General features: G+C 37.1%; 2 protein-coding genes across 4 annotated transcripts; one reads left to right on the forward strand and one right to left on the reverse strand.

Moving 5' to 3' along the window:
- Positions 1-48: 48 nt before the first annotated feature.
- Positions 49-13086, reverse strand: LOC101174699 (mitochondrial adenyl nucleotide antiporter SLC25A24). 2 transcript variants are annotated; one of them, XM_078934907.1, is made up of 11 exons: positions 12971-13086; positions 7549-7767; positions 6940-7066; positions 6738-6825; positions 6555-6666; positions 5588-5746; positions 4550-4702; positions 4351-4458; positions 4091-4258; positions 3866-4016; positions 49-2399 (listed from the first exon to the last, which is right to left on the reverse strand). In XM_078934907.1, the coding sequence occupies exons 1-11, from the start codon at positions 12971-12973 to the stop codon at positions 2218-2220; spliced, it is 1470 nt and encodes a 489-aa protein (XP_078791033.1). In that variant the 5' UTR covers positions 12974-13086; the 3' UTR covers positions 49-2217. The 2 variants fall into 2 exon arrangements, with proteins under 2 accessions (XP_078791033.1, XP_011485047.1); XM_011486745.4 differs by lacking the exon at positions 12971-13086 and adding an exon at positions 8069-8202.
- LOC101166419 (EEIG family member 2) lies at positions 12505-20772 on the forward strand. Of its 2 annotated transcripts, none has more exons than XM_011486746.4 (11): positions 12505-12806; positions 13741-13861; positions 13996-14025; positions 14587-14703; positions 15067-15113; positions 16718-16821; positions 18159-18254; positions 18372-18576; positions 18711-18847; positions 19073-19136; positions 19366-20772. In XM_011486746.4, exons 1-11 carry the CDS (start codon positions 12661-12663, stop codon positions 19406-19408), a joined length of 1110 nt encoding a protein of 369 aa, XP_011485048.1. In that variant the 5' UTR covers positions 12505-12660; the 3' UTR covers positions 19409-20772. The 2 variants fall into 2 exon arrangements, with proteins under 2 accessions (XP_011485048.1, XP_078791040.1); XM_078934914.1 differs by having other exon boundaries at positions 19073-19150; positions 19366-19501.
- Positions 20773-21686: the final 914 nt, after the last annotated feature.

The following is a 21686-nucleotide window of genomic DNA, read 5'->3' on the forward strand; positions in this document are numbered from 1 at the left end:
ATTCTGTCACTCATTTTTAAATTTTAACGAAAGACCATATTTCTGATGTTCATTTTTGATATTCATGAATTTATTTGCCTAAATTTTTTACATGCTTTAATATAAAAGAAAAAAAATTGATACATGACAGTATTATCCCCTGATATGTTTTTCATGATGCTATTTTCTTACTTTTATTTTTTAAAAGCCTCCTTTCCTTAAAAGACCAGACAGCCCTGATTGGTCAACATTTGCTGTAAAGCAGTTACTAATTGAGGCGTTTTCAACCTGATTCATATGGGCGAAGAAAAAAAAGGGGAAAAAATACATAAATTGTTTCTTTTAGCATTAAAGCCTTGCAGACTTAAAATCACCAAAATGGATAGTTCTGTATAATCTTTTTAACAGGACTAAACTGCAAAGCAAAGTACTTTAAATCCTTACAGCCTTAAGATATATAATTACAGGATTTCCTAAGATAATTTAAACCAAATAACTTATTTTTTTAGAATTTCATGGGGACTGTTTAATCAATAAAAGGTCAAATTTACTAATTGCAATGGAAAAAGTTCCAATACCTAAAATCTGACAACATCAAGAGCAAATCATAAATATGCATAACAACTAAAGCCAAAGCAGTCAAACTCTTTAAATATTCATAAATGCATTTTTTAACAAAACATAAAAGGCTAATAACAGTCTTATAGTAAAAATTTAAGAAAAAAGAAAACCTCCCACCTTTTAGCTTTAACATTTAAACACAGCACCAACCTGAACAGGTGAGTAACCCATGTTTTAAGGTCTTACTAAGGTCTTACTGGGTTGCAAAAATAGTCACACATGAGAGTGTTTCTCATCAGGAATTTCAATGCAATGACCATTTACCACTGTTTCATCAATAACTCAATAAATAGAATAACCGAAATCCTGTTCGTATAGTTAGTACATAAATACAGCATATATTTATAAAGATTGAAAAAATCATGTTCACGGTCTGCATCAAGAGGCTTTAAGGCACATTTCATAAATTACCACCAGAAGAATGTAGAGTTAGTCATTTTCACATGTCAAGAAGGTGTGTCGTGAAACACATTGATTTTTTGAGGACCAGTTGGCTTAAGCTCACAGCTGCTGATTAGATCTTTGCGTTTCTGTCGTCACATTAAGGAAGGTGTTTGAAACTTAAGGGTTCAGTTGTGCCTCTGGGCTTAAAACTCAGTGTCACCTTTCACATTTCATAGCAAACACAGCAAAGGACAAGAGTCAACCAACTCTGCAACAAAAAGATGTCTGTCTTTTTAACTAAAGTAATGCTGTGTCACAGTTTTTTAAAATCAAGCTTAAAGACCCACTCCAATTAAAATGGTATTTTTTGACAGGCTCTAGTGGCATTTTTCTGATGATGGGGGACTTAAATTCAGCAAATTAAGCTTAAAATGGCATTTCTGAGTATTTCTAAATTTAAATTGTTGTGAATTAGGAACAGATGAAAAAGAAAGATACCATTTGTTACGAAGAAACTACAATGACTAGGCAACAAGCTCCCGGCTCCGCTCCATTCCAACACAGCCACTTAAAGACAAATAGGTCCATGTACGTCTTTGTTTTCCTCATCCAACCTGGCATCTGGCTCAAAACTGTCCAATATTCATTTTTCTTGTACCACTGTTTGGTTGGGGGTGTGAGGGGTTGTAAGCACGAGGGAGAGAGTGTAAAAAGCTGAATAGTGGGGAAATGGGGGCAGGCTCACTCCGAACTAACGTTTCTGCCCACAACTTAGAGAGGAATTTCTAATGAACCACTGCCGTGCTGCAGAAAATATGTTCTAAAATACGATAGGTTTTTTGTTTTTGGCTAAAAACGTCATAGTTACACTTGGAACACTTTCAAAATATCTCACATGATGATCGGAGTGGGTCTTTAAAATAGAAACGCAGCATAAACAAATGACTCTTAAACTATTTATATCTATAGAACTGTATGGATTAAACATTGTTTAAGACTCAGTTGGAAAGGAGTGTTTCATGTGCAACCTCGAGGTAAAAATGAAAGCATGCGCACCACAACTGATTTAAAATATACTGTAACTACTGGCAGGCAAGTCTTACACATACAGCTTTCATTCCATCCACCAATAAAATCATGCTTTGTTAGCTTTTTTTTTGGTCCTTTAGAATTTTTTCTTACATCTTCAAGTCTTATAAATACAGTGAATGTTCTTTGTAGTCATATGCAGTATCAATGAGAGATTCCCAAGCCTGTCTTCATGTACTCGTAAACCACATAGCTGATGCTGACAGCTGGAATAACTTTCATGAAGTTTGGCAGGATGCCCCTGTAGAGTCCAAATAAGCCATCTTTGGCTACAATCGTCTTCAACAGGCCAGTCATGGAAACTTGCTCTGACGAACCCAGAGATGCTGAAAAGAAATACAAAACTTAAACTCTGGTTTGTGATTATTGATTATTATTAGTCATGTGGAGCAGGATAATTATTAACAGTTTACATTAACAGGATAGCTGGTGCATAGGCATTCCTAATTTTTGCAATGGATTTTTTAACCCTTGTGCTATCTTAGATGACCCCACCCTTACATTGACGTGTTCTCCCTACCATGACAAAGGTGGATTAAAGGTGGAAAGATTTCATGTGATCCATGGACACCAGTGAAGATCACAAATCATTGAAGAAAAAAGGTTCAGAGCACTGTCTAGTGGGTCTAGATGGCCCAACTCCCAAATTTAAAGTGTCTAGGATAGCACAAGGGTTACAACATTCTTAAGATACTGAGAAATTTATACAAATATGGTAAAGTAACTTTACACAGCTAAATATTCTCTGAAAAAAATGAAAATGTAAATAGTCTAAAATGACAAGACAACAATTATCAACTCAAAAATAAATCAAATAAAAATTTAAATATGGTTTCATTATATTTAAAAAAACATACAATTATATAAAAAAAATGTATTTGATAGTTTTTTATAAAAAAAGAACTTGAGGAATCTTTGCAGAGAAAAATGAGTAGTTCTTGAATTTATTAAGGAGTTTAATTGCAAAAATGATTAACAAGACATTTTATAGCTTTTGTTAAATGGAGTTTATTGTTTGTGAAATCAAAATTGATTTTTGCTCATTATATATGAATATTGCTGCAGATTCTTTAAATAAATAATAATAAATAACATTAAAATGTTTTTTTTAAAGACGTATTCAAGGTATTTACTTTAGAATGTTTTAATTTTGTATTTATCACATTGTCCAATGTTTTATGGGGAGTTTCAATTATTGTTTTAGAATCAGAAAAATTTCTTTCAACTAAATTTAGTAAAAAGTTCAGTAAGCTACCTAAAGCCAAAATATGACAAATATTTATTGTTTAGTTTTTAATGCAGTTTATTTGAACCACTTTTTTCTAGTTCCATATGGAAAAACTATAAGTTATTTTAAGTTCTTTTATTTTATTAGTAATGCATAAGCACTGCCAATGATCCAGCTGGAGATCAAAGTAGCAGTCACAACTAAAAATTCTAACACACTTCCTCACACTTTGGGGCTTTTCTGTGAATTCCCCCTCCTGGTCTTCTGTATTTTTCTTGGACCTGGCACCTAAAAAAAACTTCAATCATTTCGCCTTCACTTCCACCTGTGGCTCTTACTCTTACTAACTTAGCTGTCCCATAACACCATAGAGGTCATGCATGACACAAAAGACTTCAGATTAACAGGGTTGGACAAGTTTTGCTTTTACAGTACGATGAAAATCTTCTAAAAGCAGATCTGCAGTTATTTTTACATAATGTGGGCTTTAATGCAAAACTGAGCTTCTTTCAGCCTCATGTCAACCTCATTTACATGCATCTAGTCATAGTGAACTGAATTTACCTTGTGCCTGCATCCGTGTGCGTACGAGTGCGAGCGGATAGCTGGACAGCTGACCACACGTACTGGAGATGGTCCCACAGCCCAGCAGCACCAGAACTCCAGGATTAGCTGAGTCTTTGGCATAATACGACAACCAGGCGTTCTTTAGAGTCTGAAACACACATTTCATCAATATGAACTCCTTTAGGAAGCTTCACTTGGGGTTCAGAGACCATGCCTGCGAACCTCGTACACGGCGAGGTCTATCCCGGCGTAAGGAATGATCCCCAGCAGGTTTGGAATGTAGCCCTTGTAGAAAGCTATGACGCCCTCCTTCTTCAGGATTTTCTTGGCACAGTCAAACATCCCTGCATACTGGCCAGTTTTCCTCAAGGTCAGGCGAGTCTTTAAGACCTTTTGAAGGACAAAATAAAGAAAAAGTGAATGAAAGTCTCTTACTTTCATCCTCATTTGGTTGGAGGGATGACAAATCTGTCCCCACTAACCTCCATAGGGTAGATGGCTGTCTGTGCTGTTGCCCCAGCCATGGAGCCAGCCATAAATCTCTTATGGGTCTCAATCTTCTTTCCCTCTGATGACAACAACTTCTTATACTGTGATATGAAACACAACCGTGGCTGCAATCAATAAATGTGTCGTAAATGGCTATCTACTCTGTTTTATCAAACAGAAAAGAGAACTAACTTGTTCATATGCCATGAATTTGATGGCAGTCTCAGGAGCGATCTTCAGAACATTGATTCCATTTCCTCTCCACAGTGAAGTCAGACCCCCCTCTGCGATCATCTGCCTCAAACCCCCTGTCAGGCCTATACGGTTTGTTTTGGAAGAATGAACCTGCAGCGCACAATAGATATATTACAAACAGCACATTCACATTTTTCTGTGTATTCTTTTGAGTATAAGTCGCGTTTTTGCATAGTTTGGTCAGGGGTGCGATTTACGTCATTTTCCCACTAACGACCGCTAGAGGGCACTGTAAGAGTCAGTATGCTACTGACAGCAACGCAGAGGAAGCAAGGTCCAAAACAAGCATGGAGGATAAATCTGATTGCTTTCATCCTGAACTTTATGATATATTTGTTATTTGCCTCGAAACAAAATTATTCTTGTTTTATTTTCTCCTTTCTTGGACTATTACAGGACAGAAAGTCAATCAAACTGGGTTACAAATAGATGGAAGTACCGCTGAAAGTGCCGTCATTCAGATGCAGCTCCTGCAGTACAGAAGATAAAGATCGCGTAAAAAAAAGACTGAATAATCTCATGAACCCAGTCATGGAGACGTGATTACAGATGCTTTTGTACAGCTCTTTAAAATAAATAAACCTGATCTTTCAACATCATCCGGGTCTACCATCCATTGTAAATGCGATATACAGTCAGTGCTTTTACGTAGTGATGAGGCTAAAAAGTATATTAACATATTATTAACAATTAGCTAGTTTATTAACACCAATTTGACACGTGTTAAAAAGAAACAGCGGACGCAGAATTGACCCGTGAATCGCGTTTGGTGTGAATACAGTTGTACGCCAGGCTTGGTGGATTTATTCAGAAGTGTTTGACTTTCTTCCAAAAGTATGACTTTTACTCCTGAGCGACTTATATATGTTCTCTTTTTGTCTTCTTTATCCTGTATTTTTCGACTGCTGCGATTAATAATCCGGTGTGACTCATACTCCGGAAAGTACGTGCATCTCATTATTTGTTTTGTTTTACCTGCATGAAGACTTTTAGCCGGTCCAGTGGGGCCGTACCGGTGCGAGAGACCGCCCCCGCAGAAGCACCCGCGACGAGCTGCTTCCACCAGACATCTGAGCTCTTCTCTTCCTCTGTAAACTCATCCGGGATGGCAAGGCTGTCGCCGATGTCCAGTACCTAAGATTACATTAGCATCTTGATTAACATGGATCCAATGGAGTCCTGAACGCTTATCTCTGTCTGTTACCAGAACATGAGTTCCATTGCATTTTTACTATGCAAAACACACATCAAGCAATGATTAGGCTAACCAAACATGGTAACCTTGTGGTTGTGGCTTAATTAAAAAAAGAAAAGAAAAAAGACTTCCGTTTTCTCTTTCCTGTGACGTCTTTGTCAGCCTCCTACTGCAAAATGTGCTTAACCTTGAACATGGAGTTTCTCAGAAACATTGAGATCACAAGTTGCAACTGTTACAGTTCCACAAAAAGTCGGACTCCCATTTGGCCAAACATGAAAGAATACATGGAAGCAAAATCAATGAGCTGACTGAGCTCGGGTCCCGCATGCTTTGGCTGTTGGAGATAAAAATATCCACTGTTTTCCCAAAAGCATGGAAGTGCTTCTGAGAGACATGATACAGGGATTATGACCCTGGCCGGATTTGGCCTGCACTCACTGTTCTGACACACCTCCCAGGTTTTTATGGTAAGATGTAGCCTTTAGTATAACGGCCATGCAAATAACAAGGCAGCCAGTTACAGTTTTACCAAGAATAAGGAGCTGGACACAGAGGAAAATGACAAAATAAGGCGTCAAACAGTGACCTCGTTAACTTGGTTCTTTTAAACTGTGAGAGCAACAGTGGACTCCACACAAAATCTATATTATCTAACACCAGAAGAGTTCGCTGCATTCCCCTGCAGCTGCCTGTGAGTGTGGGCAGAAAAATGTGTCCAGCGTAGTGTTTCTCTGTGAGCCATACCGAGGAATGTTTCCAATAGCGAAAGATCTCTTCTAGGTTGTGGGCTGGACACAGTAGGAAGTGTTCTCGCCACTCGTTCCAGTCAATCATCATGGTCCCGTCGATGTCCATACTAAGGAAGCACATACAGGTTATGGATTATAATCCATGCTTGCAGCATATGCATAAATAAAGAGGCCAAACCTGTGCAAGATTTTCCGGGCATCCTCTTTGCTGAGATTTATGCCGAGCTCTGCAAGCGACTGCTGGATCTCGGAGGCATCGATGCGCCCTGTCGCAGAAAACAAACAAACACTGAAATGCAACCAAACCAAGTTGTGCAGCATGGCGTGTGTTCATTGCTGTTGTGACATGCGTGCGCACTATTGCTTCACTCATCTCCCACCATCGTTGTTTCTGTCCAGACTCTTGAAAGTCAGCCAAAGCTTCATCTCGTGCTCTTTCAGGTATTTGGTGAACTCGTTGAAGTCCAAACAGCCGTCCTTGTTCTGGTCACCGGATGACACGATCTCCTGCAGAATGGAGACAAGTAAAGTCAAATCAGGAAGAAGAGCTCACCATACTCCAGCTCTGGTTCTCCTTATTTTATTCAAAAAAAAAAAAAACAATCCAAGTAAAAAGAGAAAACAGCCAAAACAGAATAGCTGCCTCTTCCTTTTTTATCCCCAAGTAAACAAAGTCAGATACTTTAACAGGCAACTATTAAACAGAGATTAAAGACATTTTACAGCCACACTATTTAGAGACTCTATTACTATATATAGAAATTTAGATTGTAAAGCCTAATCCATCCTTCTATTGCTTAAGTTTGAACTCCTTGTTTCATAAAGAAATTTAAAAAAAAAATATCAGTTCCTCTTTTTTTCAATGTTTGGAACTTTTACGGACAGCTCAAACAGGAAACAGGTTTGTTGTGGATGGATTTGCAAAGCGGAGGGCCGGGCGTGATGGAGCGCGTGCAGGCGGGCAGGGTCATGTTCTCCCCCGGCCTTACCTGTGCCGCTCCGTGCCGGAATATCCCCATCGCCTTGAGGCCCTCCCGCAGCTCGGCCACGTCCACCTTCCCATCTTTGTTGGTGTCGAGCCGGTCAAACAGTGTCTGGTATGACTGGTGACTGTTGGCATCCCAGCACCGGGCACTTGATAGTAAAGACGTCCGTAACGTCTGATACATTGCAGAGCCAATGTGGAGGAAGCGGTCAGAACAGCCGTCCTGCAGAGGTTAATCTGATTATTAATCCATATTGAGGATCATTCGTTAATCCAATGCATAATCCACACGCGAACTCAGCGTTGACAATGACAAAAAGGCTTTCCGAGTGGCGTTTTCTGCAGGCAGCCCCTGAGCAGAGGAGAAGCCGCAGCGCTCCTGAGGAACTGCAGTATTCGAGGGCGGAGCTACGGGAGCGACGTAGCAACGCCGATGTTCATTATACACCGAACAGTGGGAAAGAAATGGCACAGAGGCAGCAACGTGCACGCGCTCGAAGAACAAATTACAGAAAAGAGCCTACCTTTAATGCCTTCTCTTTTCATGTTTGAATTTGAGACTCAGAGTAACATAAAAACGTAATCTTCTTATCTGGAAGGACGTGTCAGCACCGAGAAGCACTGAGCTCGGCATTTCCTGCAATACAGTACCACCATTCAACAACAGAGGGCGACATTTCACAACACGAAAAATACAAAGTGAGAGGAGGTGGTTTATTATGATTAGGCCAAGAATTTATCAGTATGGCTTTATTAGGTCTATAATACTTTATAAAGGTTTATGGCAAGTCCTATAATTACAGAATTTTATCTCCGAACATTGAGCTGAGGGTAACAAATGGTTATATGACTCACCCAAGGACACATGTGGACTGGGAAGGTTGGGAAACTCAATCTGGTAAATGAGTAGCGATTACCATCATGGACTGGACAAGGCAATACCAGAAGGGCTCAAGTCTTGCATCCAGGAAATGTCTATTATTACCATAGGGGGGTGAAAATAATATTCAGGTATAAGGATATATTTAAAAATCAACTCCTATAATCTTTTGTGGGCGGGACTGTTGGTGCGGAGTAGGTCTGCTCTTACTTCCCATCTTCCCTTTGTTCTCCTGATAGGTTATAGCCCCTCATAACACCAAGCTAGCACTACTGGTGCAACAAAAATGGCGAGTAATATTGGAGCTATCCAGCTGTACATTTTGTCTTCAAGTGAATGCATCAGAATGGAGCAGAGCAGAGATCTTGTGGACCACCGACCATAGCACATACACCACAGCTACAGGCTTTTTCCATCTGCATTGTTTCGTCCACCCCTGATTCACATCAAATCATGACGGACAATTGTGGAAATATGGAAATGTTTTATTTATAGTATATATTTCAAATTAAGGAAATTGTCAACTTTCCTTGTTCCTGATTGCCTGCTATGAACACTCCAGCTGCAGATGTTGAATGTTTAAAACACTGAAGAATGAAACTGCTTGTTTGCTTCCCATACTCAGTTATTAAAAGTCTATTAATGCAATAATTAATTAGCTCACTGTCTTTTTAAACTTTTTCAATTTAATATTGTTTATATAGCCCAATATTACACCAATAGTCTTCTCAATGGGCTTCATACCGATAATTGTATAAGAAAATGAAATCAGTCATAAAATACAATAGCCTATTGCTACAAAAGACTAAACTACACTGGGCATCCCTGCCCTTAGACCCTCCTTCTCAGTATGGAAAACCTCTAAAAAAAACAAAAAAAAAAATGATTCCAGGAAAAAAAGAAGAAACCTCAGTGATGTCCACATGAAGGAATCTTACTCCACAACTACATGTTTGAATAGTGTAGCAGATGGGCTTCATCCAGACGGAGTTGGGGGATGGCTGGGGGCGCGAGACGAGCCAGAGACGTGACACATTGCCAGGTACAGGTTCACCGTCAACCCAACTGGAATATGGAATCACTTCTGCTCCCCCAGAGGGGAGTGGGAAAGAAACACAATGCATGAATCGCATTGCACCAAACAGAGGGATGGAGAAATGAAGGATTAATAAATGATCAAGAATACAGGAGAGAAGGAGAAGTAGATCAGAATAGAGGACCCCAGTGGACCATAGCTTCCCAGCTTCTAACTTCTAGCAGCCTACTAGCAACCAGATGTTATTAAACTTGATTTAAACATGTTAATAGTAAGTTGCGTGTACTATGGTAGTCATAGTGCATGCAGTCTGTAACTACCGGAACGCATTTTAAGTCTTGCTAAGTCAGAAGTACACCATAAGTTCTTTAGTGTTGTCGTTTTGTTAGTACTATTGAGTGATCTATCTTTAAATAACAACATTAATTGCTTTATATTGTTGTTTTCTTTTGCAAGGGCAGCTCTGGACTATAGTTTGAAACCTGTGTTATGTGTTCTCAAAGCTGCTCACAGTCCTTTTGTGATTTTTTTTGACAGTTTACTGTGCGAACAAGAAATCAACCAGAGTTGGAACATTTGATGTTACACTTGTGGTAATATACGTGGTGTTATTTAAAAACTAAAGTAGAGTTGAACATTGGCTGTCAATAAAGTTTCAACAGAATGAGAGTCCTGTCTGCTTATTGTAGAGACTTGCTTATCGCATTTCACTAAACAAACCGGTTTTACCTCAGTTTATACATGACACCAATGTAGAATAAATCATTACAAATCTTGTCAAAAGTAAACAGTGTGTTGCTGCAGGACTATTCTGAAAGGTATGTTTTAGAAGTGAAAGGAAGTGAAAAAGTTACATGATCAGATATGATATGATTCAGCATGATCAGATTAGTATAAAAAAATAACACTATCTGTGATCCTGCACAGTAAAAAGAAGCTGAGAACCAAAAGATCCCCATGTATGGCATTTGAAATTTGTAATTAAATTATTTTAAATGATCACGCAATAATTTCGAATTTGTTTTCCACGTTAACTTCTCGTTCCTTAATGTGTGTTGTTTTTGACCTGTAATGAATGGGTTGATGTCTCATAAACATGAATGGTGTCACAGGTTTGCCTCCAGAGTTGCAGTTTTTATACAGTATTGTTTGTGTAAATTCTCAAGATATCCGGTAAAGGTGCCTCTTCCGCTCCATAGTCGGTTTTATCAGATGTATTTAGTTTATTTAAAACCCATTTGACATTTTTTTCAAAGGGTTTCAAATAAACTTTAACTTACTCATAACCATTCAATAAGGTTTAGGATATGGTGACAACCTGGTGATATCAACAGGCTCAATGAGTTATATCGCTAGAGGAGACATCACGAGATTCCTCATGGGAGGACAGCACCGCCATCTTGGTGAGGTCAAGTCACTGACATGCATGATGCTGCAGGCCTATTATCAACATGCGGCATGATATACGTATAATTTGCTGTTGACATAAATGTAAACTTTATTTTGTTAAAGCTATATACAGTGTACTAGGACTAGGCTATTATAGTCATTTAGATTTATACATTTCTTACTCAGTGACTGAACTTTTCTTGCAGGTTTCCAATGGATTCAGACTTAAGGAAAAAGCGGGCCTAAGCATAAAAAGAGTTAACCCAGATTGATCACTGTAGTACCAACTAGCAATACAGTCTGGCTATGCTCAAAACATTTTGTGGAAACAGATTTTGATAAGACTGGCCAGACTGTTTGCTTGAAACCCGGCAACATACCATCTGTGTTACACCAAATTGATCACTCACATGAATCAGTAAATCTAGTGTTTTTCTTATGGAGTCCTAGACTTATTGTTGACTTATTATTGATTTATTATTATTATTATTAATTGACTTATTGTTGATGTAGTATTATTTATTATTATTAATTATTATTATTGACTTTTTATTTACTTATTGTTGGGCTTTTCTAAATAATTTAAATTACATGTCAAACGGGCGTAAAACTTCTAAATGTTTAGAAATTATTATATTTTTCATTAAAGTTTGAGCTTTTAAAGCTGACTATTTCTCTTCTTTAACAACAACGAATGATGTGTATATATATATATATATATATATATATATATATATATATATATATATATATATATATATATATATATATATATATATATATATATATATATATATATATATATATATATATATATATATATATATATATATATATTATATTTAGGCTTCCCAAGCGGGCATGTCTCCTCTAGAGGTATAAGTCATTGAACAGGCCACCCTTCAAGAACTGCAGAGGATCTGTTGGCGTAAGATATTGAATTCATTTCTGATAAGAATGTGGTTATAATTCTAAGAACAAAGGAGGGTGAAAGGCCTACATTTTTGGTCTTATTTTTATCAAATCCCATAAGGATTTGGGTTAAAAACTTCAGCCGTTTTGACCTGCTCGAGGAATAATTTCAGTAAGTGTATATTCAAGCAAATATGTCTTCTTGTATCTTGGAGCCAAAGAAACAAAACAGGCCTTTTTAAAGCATATTGTACTCTGCTTTACATCGCTCACTTTTCGATTACTTACACCAGGTCTAGGAAGAAAATGCTGCAGATTGTTTTTATTATTGCCCTAAGGGTTCTTATAGAGTACGTATCCCAGAAGTGAAAGTGTCAAGTTTTTGACTCATGATGTATCCACATCTCAAGCTTACATTCCCTCAAATGTATACAGTATTGCACTGTTGTTGGTAAACACATTTGTGAGGGTCTTTTAATTTATTTGATGCTATTTAAAGCTTGGAGAGGATTTCTGTTTTCTAATGAGTGCATGGACTTCACTATTATGTATTTTTTTAACATTTTCTTTAAGTTTGATCGTTCTATGTCTTCATTCTATCCCTATGAACATATGAACATGGACCTGTTGAGATTTAAACAATCAAATTATTGCTCAGAATTTTGCTGAATATGTTTTCTAGTTTGCAAATTCTCCGCCCCCTGTCTCACTGTCCAATGGAACAGCGGAATTTCCATTACGTCACGAATAATATGTATGGGGGCGGGGTTGGAAGATTTGAAGTTTTGTGTCTGGTCTGCGGCAGCGCTAACAGCTGAGAGCCACAGGGAGAGGAGTGCCGAGGCTCCAAATCTGACTGTCACCTCCACCTCAGTCAGTCTGGGCGTATTTTACCCAGCATGTCCTTCATTTTAGCAAAGAAAAAAAGGTTTAAGTTTAAAATTGACTTTGATTTGGACGAATTGTCGTCGGTCCCCTTTGTAAACGGAGTCCTGTTTTGCAAAGTGAGACTTTTAGATGGAGGCTTTGCCGAAGAGTCATCTCGGTGAGATATTTTCTATTTATAGTTCGAATTCCATGAACTCAAACTTTAGAAAATGTTCAGCACTTGTTTTTTTGGGTTTTTTTTACGTTTTTTCCCCGCTGATTTGCGGCTTTTATTGTCCAGCTAGTAGGATCCGTGCGTTAACAAACATCGACATAACTTACCATAATAACGTCAAAAGTCTGTCCACGAACATGATAATTGCAGACTCAACCGATATCAATATGTTACTTTTTAAACATTATTATCTGTTCAAATAGACCTTCCAAAAAGGCTAAGGCCTTTTTTTCCCCACCGATGATTTAAGCAGTTGCCTAGCAACAAGCACTGGAAGTTTATGCTAACTCCTGAAAAGAGCGTTAACATTTAAATTAGCCTACCAGGAACTAAGGTTTGCAGTTGTCCTTTGTTTTTAGGGAAATGCTTTTCTAATTTTGATCACAGATACTTTTTATCAAAACAAAAAAGGCCTGAAGTCCCCTTGGACTTCAGGCCTTTTTGTTTACTTTGCTGAAACAAGTCATTCTGGTCAGACGGGCTGAGCTCATGAAGGCAGCTCACTTTCAAGGAAAATTCTCTTCCTCTAAAATATCAATTGAAAACAATTATTTGTTTTGTTATTTTGTACCTGTTTTGTGAAAATACTGCTTTATAAAATATTTCATTTGAGTTTATTTATTTTTGATTTATCCCCTTTTATTATAAATTGCTTAGAAGGTTTGTGTTTAAGTGCGTGAAAAGGTTACAAACACAAGCTGCACCCTGATTTATCTTAATTTAGTTTGTACATTTCTAATTCTTAGCCGTCTTAATACACCTTTCCCTCTTGTTTTGAAAATAATTCAGGGGTTGTAAAATTGTGATAAGGAACTATTTGATCTGCATATTGCTTGCTTGTGTTTTATTTTGTCCATAAAAACCTTTGTCTTCATAGGCAGCCTGTCCACGCCAACTGTGTGCGCTGGAAAAAAAAGTTTTCTTTCTTGTGTAAAATAAGCGCCAACTCTGGGACAGGGGTGCTGGACCCCTGTATGTGCCGAGTGTCTGTCCGCAAGGTATGGAACACCAAGATCTAGCATTTATGTTGATTGGATTTATTGGTTAAATGCAATTTTAGCTTAACTCATGTTTAAAGTGACATTGAAAAGTAACATTGCTCATTTTATTTGAATTGTTTTTGTGTTTATAGGAAAAGAAAGGTGGAAAAACTTTTGCAAAGGTAATATTGTTGCTATAAAAGTACACAAAGCCATTGTAAACAATGGGACTCGAGAGATAAAAGATAAAGAGATTTATTGCATTTATCCAATCTTAAAATATGACGCAAACATTTTGTTTTAAAATATTTTGTTTTATCCTTTAGAGAGTCTTTTAATTAGAATTGATGATGATCAAGTCTGGTTATGAGAAGTCTAAATGACAATCCCTGACTCATTAATCTATAACTTTTATATTAAGTGTGAATACGTTTTTCCTAGTGTGGAATGATCCACGTGCTGTCCTCATGCTCCTCGTAGAACAGGCTGTCTCTTTGGCCTCTCATGTGTGCAATTATTAAGAGGTATATAAAAAAAAAACAGACTGTAAATTTATATAATGATATTTTTTAACACTTTAAAATAAAGCAATGCTTCATTATGCACAAGCTGATTATCATTAGAACATTCAGAGAAACTTGACTGAATAAAATTGAAATAAAGTGTATAAGTTATGACTAATTATAAAGTACTTTTTGACTGACTTTATATTGATTTCAACTGAAAAATGTTGCCCTTTGCAGATGGGCTTTGCAGACTTAAACCTTTCAGAGTTTGCTGGATCTGGCACTACGGTTCGGCGGTGTCTCCTAGAGGGTTACGACACAAAAAACACCAGACAGGACAACTCAATTCTCAAGGTGAGTCGTGTATGCATAAGAAGCCACAGAAAATCTACAGCCTTTCTGATTTCAGTGGGATGCATGTAGGCATGACATCCGGTCTTGCATACTACGTCACCTATTCTTAGACTGAGATGTTCTTTTCGTGGAACTATAAAGCATTGCATGTATGAAAATGGGAATGCTTTGACAACTGAGACAAAACAAGCCAATGCCTGCATTGTGACAAAACCGCCTGAGTCGTGGGAGTCGATTGAAAGTGTTCATACTTTTCCTGGGGCATGGGCCTTACCATTCAGGGAAAGTAAGCTTTAGAAATGCTGTTACTTTCCACTCACAACTTGCATAGTCATATCTCCTTTTTTTATTTTTGTGCTGCAGGTCGTCATCACAACACAGCTAATGTCTGGAGATCCCTGCTTTAAAGTGTAAGTCCTTCACAACTGTTGAGTTCTTGATTTGAAACCTGTTCAAAATATAAATGAAAGATGAAAGAAGAGGGTTTAATTTTGTGGGGTTGAGGTTACAACGAAATCATACTCTTTATGTACAGAGGTATAAACTTAGATGGAGGCGTTTTCATCACTTCCTGTCTGTCACTAATCTGAAAACACCCACACATCTTTTTTTTTGTCACACTGACAGTTCAAAGTAACAATGCACCCTTTTGTAGCTATAATGTTATAGGAATCTTATCTTAGAAATGATAAAAACCTCACCCTGATGTAAATTTGGCCAACCACATGGATTGGTGTACAAGAAGTCAAATTGAGAGGTAATCTGAGAACAGTACAGCAGAGCACCACATACAATGTGGTATTGCATATATATATACTTTTTTACCTTCACAATTGCTTTTCACACTTTTTCCTGCTCAACCCCTATTCACAATATTTATACCCAGGCTGCTATCTTGGAGACGTCCAAGGCTTAGTCATTCATCCCACTCTGTTACTCATTGTAAGTGCAAGGTTTACAATTTGACACAGTACTGGGATGCGTTTTTCTATTCCCCCTCCACTTCTCTGCTGTTTAAACCCTTTTAAACTTCAGTTTCTTTAACTGACTTTTCTTTACATATAAACTAGTATTACTAACTGAAAGTAAACTCTGTGTGCCTGCTGACCTTGAGGCTGTCACATTTTTATCATAAATAGACTAATTAGAAAATATTATGGTAACAGTAGAGGTTAACAGAAATGTCATTCATTTGTTTATTCATTGCTTTTTTTTCAAAGTACCTTCAACAGAACAGGACAAACAGAACGTTAAAGATACTGTGTTAATATTTGCTCAGGATCATTGAAAGTCACAGTAAACAAAAATCCAGCTAAAATTCAATATACTGATACCACTTATGTCTTTTTTAGTTTCACTAACAGCAAGAAATCCTTGTTATTTTTAAATGGATTTATATATTCAAATGAAAAAAAAATATATATATACATATACACACACATACATACATATTTTTTTTTTTTTAGTGTCCGGAAAAATAGGCTGTTTGAAAGCAGAATATTTTTAATTAATAGAATAAGCGTATTGAGGTGGCAAATTCTTTTTAACGGGGTTTCTAAAGAAAAGCTAAAGTGACTGTAGACAGACCCATTCACATGCAGAGATTGAGACCTGCTTTGACATACTGGTATTTCAGCTGTTGACTCTCTTAACATGGGTATTTCCACTGAAAGTCTGGGAATTGTAAAGATATTTTTTGCCACAAAACTGAAAATACCAGAAAATAATCCAAGTTTTTTGTTGTTTGGTGACTTCTTAAAAACATTATTGTTTACAAATGTCATATTTATAACCTTTGTTATTGTCTTTTAAATGCACTAATGTATGGTCTATGTTAAAACATTTTATGGAGTTTATCCTGTGAATGTTTTAAGTGATCATAAGAAGTTATTCCTTTCTAAAGCAAAAGTTTTATTGAAGATTTTGACTTTGAGGCAGATGAGTAATTGAGCTGGATTATTTGCTGTGATCCTCATGGAACAAAGTCATTGTTGGATTTTTGTGCTTCTCTTAGTCCGCCCTCCACAGCCATGACTCTGGGAATCCCACAGACCGAGGCAGAGTTTCTCCATGAGGAGAGGAAAGGAGGGGACATTAAGATATCCCATTCTGTTCCTGGTATGGACACATACACACTGTTGTACTAAGAAAAAAGCTATTTTTTTTATTTTAAATACGTAGCTTTTCTCCCAGATTCAATAAAAGTAAAGTTTTAAGAAAGAGATCATAGTGTTTATGAGAAATCATAATTAAAACTAAATTGAATTTCATTATTAAGACCCTCAAAGTAAATGTGCCTTTTTCTTGATTCATGACTTTACTTTCAGTGTTTCATGGGAGTGTGTACATTACATGCTCTCTGCTGCCCATAGACCCTGAAGGTCTCTACTTGCATGCAAATATGTGTTGCTTTACCTCCAAACATGTTTTGTGTGGTTTTTTCTTTTGGACTTTCATGCACCATTCTTTTTCTCTTGTTCAGCAGATCCCACTGCACTAAACTTTGTACGGTGAACTTGTGAAACTCCATGACATAATCCTATAAGTATGATAGAAATGTAAGGGAGTAAACTCTGACAGAAAGTCAGGCATGAGGCTCCAAAGACCGCCTATTGGTGTGTCCACAATCATCCAGCAGCTCCAACATTTCAGGCAAGGGGCTAAAACTTTGTTTAACATCCCCCTTGGTCATGGCAGATGGTCCGAGACGCAGTAAATAGCACTTGAGGACGCCTACAGCCTCCACACACCAACAGGCCTGTAGCAGCTGGAATTAACACTCCAACAATGTTAAAAGATATTGGCAAAACACAAGAAGTCGCCGAGGAACAAGCGTCACGGGCCACTGGTGATGTTTGTTACTCACCGGACAGCTACCGCCCGCCTTTAGATGAGCAGCCCCCAGCCGATCAGGTGCTGTCTCACCACAATTTGTTGGTCAGAATTGACTTATGCGCTAGAGGTCAACTCAAAACCCTCCCCAACAGGCCAGAAAACAGAAAAACTCTTTGATTCCCAAGTTGGAATGTCATCACCATGTGTCCTTCAGCAGATTGATGACTCACAAAACTGCAATCTTCCACAGGGAGACTGAATATCCCCACTGCCTGCCTCCAAGAAACTTAGCTGGCAGTCGCTCCCTCAGTGAGACCGAGAGTTTCATTTCACAAATTAAATCAACCCATTTGTTTTCTATGCTACTTGCTTTTTACTCATAAAATCTAAAACCTTACATTCACAGCAAAGAATTACCATCTGCATTATTTGTGGCAGTTTCTTTGTTTTGGATTTTGTACAGTAGACTTTGCTCAATTGTTCCAGAGGAAAACAAAAGCAAAACAAAAAAACCAGAAGTTTCATAGACATCCTCTGTGGGGTTTTTTTTTACTGATCTTAACAAAACTAATGACACAAAGTGTGATTGTATCACGTTTTTTTTTGTGATTTTTTTTAAGGAACACCAGGAAAGTCTGCATTTGTCCCAGAGGAGCTCATTGCAAATGGTTACCCTAGAACACCCAGCTATGCAAGTCAGCTGTCCAAAGTATCAGGTGCAAACACCATCATGACCGTTTATTCTTCCAAAGCATAAGAAAAAATATATCAAACAAGAAGATAAATACATAACATTGCTTGTCTAATTCAATGGAGTTTGTTGTGCTCTTTAGGCTATAGCTCTAGTAGATCAAGTTCAACAGATCTGAGTCATCGAAGAAGCGGTTCTGGAGGTTCTGCTTCTACCGGCATTGGTAGCATTGAGCCTACTGATCAGCAGGGAGAAGGCAGAGAGAAGGAGCGAAGGCCCACACCCACACGCTCTGTCGGCCAGCATCAAACCTGTGAAAAGCACCCAAACTCAGCCAAGACATTTAGGTAACCTCTGCAGTTAGTCTGGGTGTGTGGCCATGTATTGTTTTCTTTTTTTTACTTTTTAGTAACTTAAATGTCTGATATTAACTCTTGATGGTAAATATCTAACATAAATGTTTCTTTATCTTAATTTTCAGGCGTGTAATGAAGCAGGACTCTATGGAGAATCAGCTCCGGAGGGTGGATGCCACAAGGATTGACGCAGATGACATAATAGATAAAATCCTGCAGGGCCAGGATTTCAGCCATGGCCTCTTGGATTCCAGTGCAGAGGGTGTGTACAACTAATCCTGGTGTGGAAAGTTGCCCAGCATCTTGATGATGGGGGTGGGATCAAATTACTTACAAGTGTTGCAATACAATCCCGCCATGTCTCTAAGACAAAGTCTGATCAGCATTTATTTTTAAATGTTTTCCAAAAGAAGCATCAGCTTGTTTGGGATAATGCCTAGCAGTTGTCTAGTTTTAATTGAAATGTTTTTTCGGTGTGTTGCTGCAGAGGAGGGGCTCAGCTTGTTTGTTGGTCCTGGTGGAAGCACGGCCCTGGGAAGTCAGCACACGAGGTGGGTGTGATTAGGTAACTGTGGGTGTCACACACCAAGCCTCTACAGTAAACACCGATAGCAACTATGGATCAGACACTTTTGGAGATAAAATGCTTAGTAGCAGGTGCAAATTGAGTAGTTATTTAGATATTCTAATCAACTTTAACAAATTAATTCAAAAAGTTCACATAATTTTAGTGTGAAGTCAAGAAAACCATTTGTAACAAACCACAACTTTTTCTTTCAGGGTTGCAACTGGAGCTTTTGAGCAGGTGGTGATGAAGCGATAGGCTTTAGGAAAAACGGGTCTGACAGCAATGACCCAAATTTTCTTAAGTGAAGGGGCCAAAAAGAGTGAGAGGTGGATATGCCCTGAAGCTTCACTCCTTTTTAACTCAAGGAGGTATTTTTCTTTTACGTAATGCCTTCTCATATGACCCTGAGCATATGTTGACCGTGACACCCCCCTTGTGTCCAAAACGTTGAATGCCACTTTAATGTAGCGTGTTACAGACTGTTCAATCCCTTTTATTAGACCTCAGCTAATCCGTTAACTCACTGGATTCATGTGTTGCACTCTATTTGTAGTTAGTTTTTTATTTTTAAGTATTCAAAGGTATCTCAATTCTGTATATGTTAAATTTTTTTCACTTAATATAATAAGCTATGTTAAATGTTCTGACTAAAACTTGTCTACTTTGAATATTTTTTGTTGTTTCACTGAAATAAGTTGTTGAAAGTGTCAAACATAATTTAAAGATGTCTGGTTTTTTTAATGCAAACTTTGTTTTTTCAAAGCAGTTTGCCTTTGGACTGGGTTTGAAAGAAAGGATTGATCAATATTATATCCATCTTTCCTCAGAAATTCAATTTATTGAATGAAAAATGAAAAAGTGTGTTCAGATAGTTTTTAATGTAACATTAATTCATTCATAATTTTACCCAAAAAAAGTATCACTTTCGTCCAGTTTATATCACTAGCTGTATAAAAAAATCAGTACCAAAAAGGGTTTTCGTGTACATTTCTTTTCATAAATCAAAAACTGAATTGAATCAAAACTTGTATAATAAAATCTATTGGATTTTGTTTTTGATGTCTGATGTCCTGCCATTACTGAGAAATCTATGAGTCAAATATTGACACATTTAAAAAATGTTTTTATATCATTAAGAAATGGCTCAGTAATGCTCAGAATTTTCAACACTGTTTTATGCAAGCTCATTCCAAATATATATATGTTTCTGTTCCCTTGTTGTTACCATTGAAGCCTGGGTTTTACACCATAAACACGTCCCTCTTGCTGCTGATATATTTCTCCTGGTTTGTGTGTTTATGTCTGTATATGCAGATGGATGTGTTTTTCTAAACTGGAAAGCATTGTGTTTCATTTTACATCTGATTGTCTTAAGAAAGGCAACATGTAACACAGAAGAAGTAAATGTAGTTGTGACTAATTCTTTTTATATAAAACACATGTTTTGCTGGATTTTGCACTTTTATTATTGCATATGGTTAAAGTTAGCATAATAACATTTAAAGACCCTAAAGAATTATTAGTTGACACAAATGCAGATTTTCACAGTTTCAAGCAATTCAAGTCTCTAAAGTGTGAACATGTGCTTTTATTTTTGTAATTAAATTCAATAAAAAGCAGCTGGTCTCCTCTTTTCTGTGGACCATCGCATCAAACTGTTTCTTCAATGAAGGGCGTCGTGTCAACCCTGTCTCATTCTGTGTGTCACTATAAGCTGGAGTTTGTGTGTTGTCCAAATCCAGACTTTGAGAGCTGCTTCTTTTCCAGATAACCCTCCCTGATCTAAGTAACCAGCAGCAGGTTTCACAGAAAAACAAGCTGCATTATGACAGGATTTATGCAGTGGATCTTTCTTGTGAAACAAATCATTCAAACTGAGATGGTATCATGGCTATTTTTATTAATCTATAACTTCATTTTGAAAGAAAAACATGCAAAATAATATTTGAAAAATGTTTTTTTTAAAGCGTGTAACCCTATTATTCTTTCTAAATATTAATTTGTTGATGTGCACAGATAGTCTTAGTAAGTTTTTGGTTTTGAAATGTCCAAGACCTTTATTATTATATTTATTTTCCAATAAAAAAGCTTAATTTTTTACTGAGAATTTTTTCTCAGAATAATTAGGTGTTGTAAAATGCAGATTGTGTTTTTCTTAAGTCTATTAATTTAAGCAGATACAAGAATAATGTCAGTACTTTATTTAATGTTAATAAAATTAATAAACTTTCTAGAGTTTTTTGGGAGTTTTTCCTAACCGAGAAGGAGGGTCTAATGGCAGGGATCCCCAATTTAGCTTAGTCTGTTTAGTTTAGCCATTAAATGTTGAATTGTGTGACTGCATGTTCTTTGTGATTTCATGTTTACTAGAAAGCCCAATGAGACAACCATTGTATTAATATTGGGCTGTATAAATAAATAAAATTGAATCGAATTGAAAGTAAACCAAATCTGACGTAAATTGATTTGTAGTTACAATGAAAGAAAAATACCCTTTTGGTTTTTTAAAAGTCACAGATATGCTCAAATACGT

This window comes from Oryzias latipes, chromosome 17 (assembly GCF_053564925.1).
Source record: "Oryzias latipes strain Hd-rR chromosome 17, Olatipes_Hd-rR_3.1".
In the NCBI taxonomy this organism is placed as follows: domain Eukaryota; kingdom Metazoa; phylum Chordata; class Actinopteri; order Beloniformes; family Adrianichthyidae; genus Oryzias; species Oryzias latipes.

Excerpts from the sequence above, each read along its gene's own strand:
- LOC101174699 (XM_078934907.1), bottom strand. Across the intron at positions 4,459-4,549 it reads AATTCATGGCATATGAACAA|TATAAGAAGTTGTTGTCATC; the intron begins GTTAGTTCTCTT and ends TTCATATCACAG. Across the intron at positions 4,017-4,090 it reads TAGACCTCGCCGTGTACGAG|ACTCTAAAGAACGCCTGGTT; the intron begins GTTCGCAGGCAT and ends TGTGTGTTTCAG.
- LOC101166419 (XM_011486746.4), top strand. The coding sequence starts at position 12,661 with ATGTCCTTCATTTTAGCAAAGAAAAAAAGGTTTAAGTTTAAAATTGAC. Across the intron at positions 12,807-13,740 it reads TTTGCCGAAGAGTCATCTCG|GCAGCCTGTCCACGCCAACT; the intron begins GTGAGATATTTT and ends TTGTCTTCATAG. Across the intron at positions 18,255-18,371 it reads TCAGCTGTCCAAAGTATCAG|GCTATAGCTCTAGTAGATCA; the intron begins GTGCAAACACCA and ends TGTGCTCTTTAG.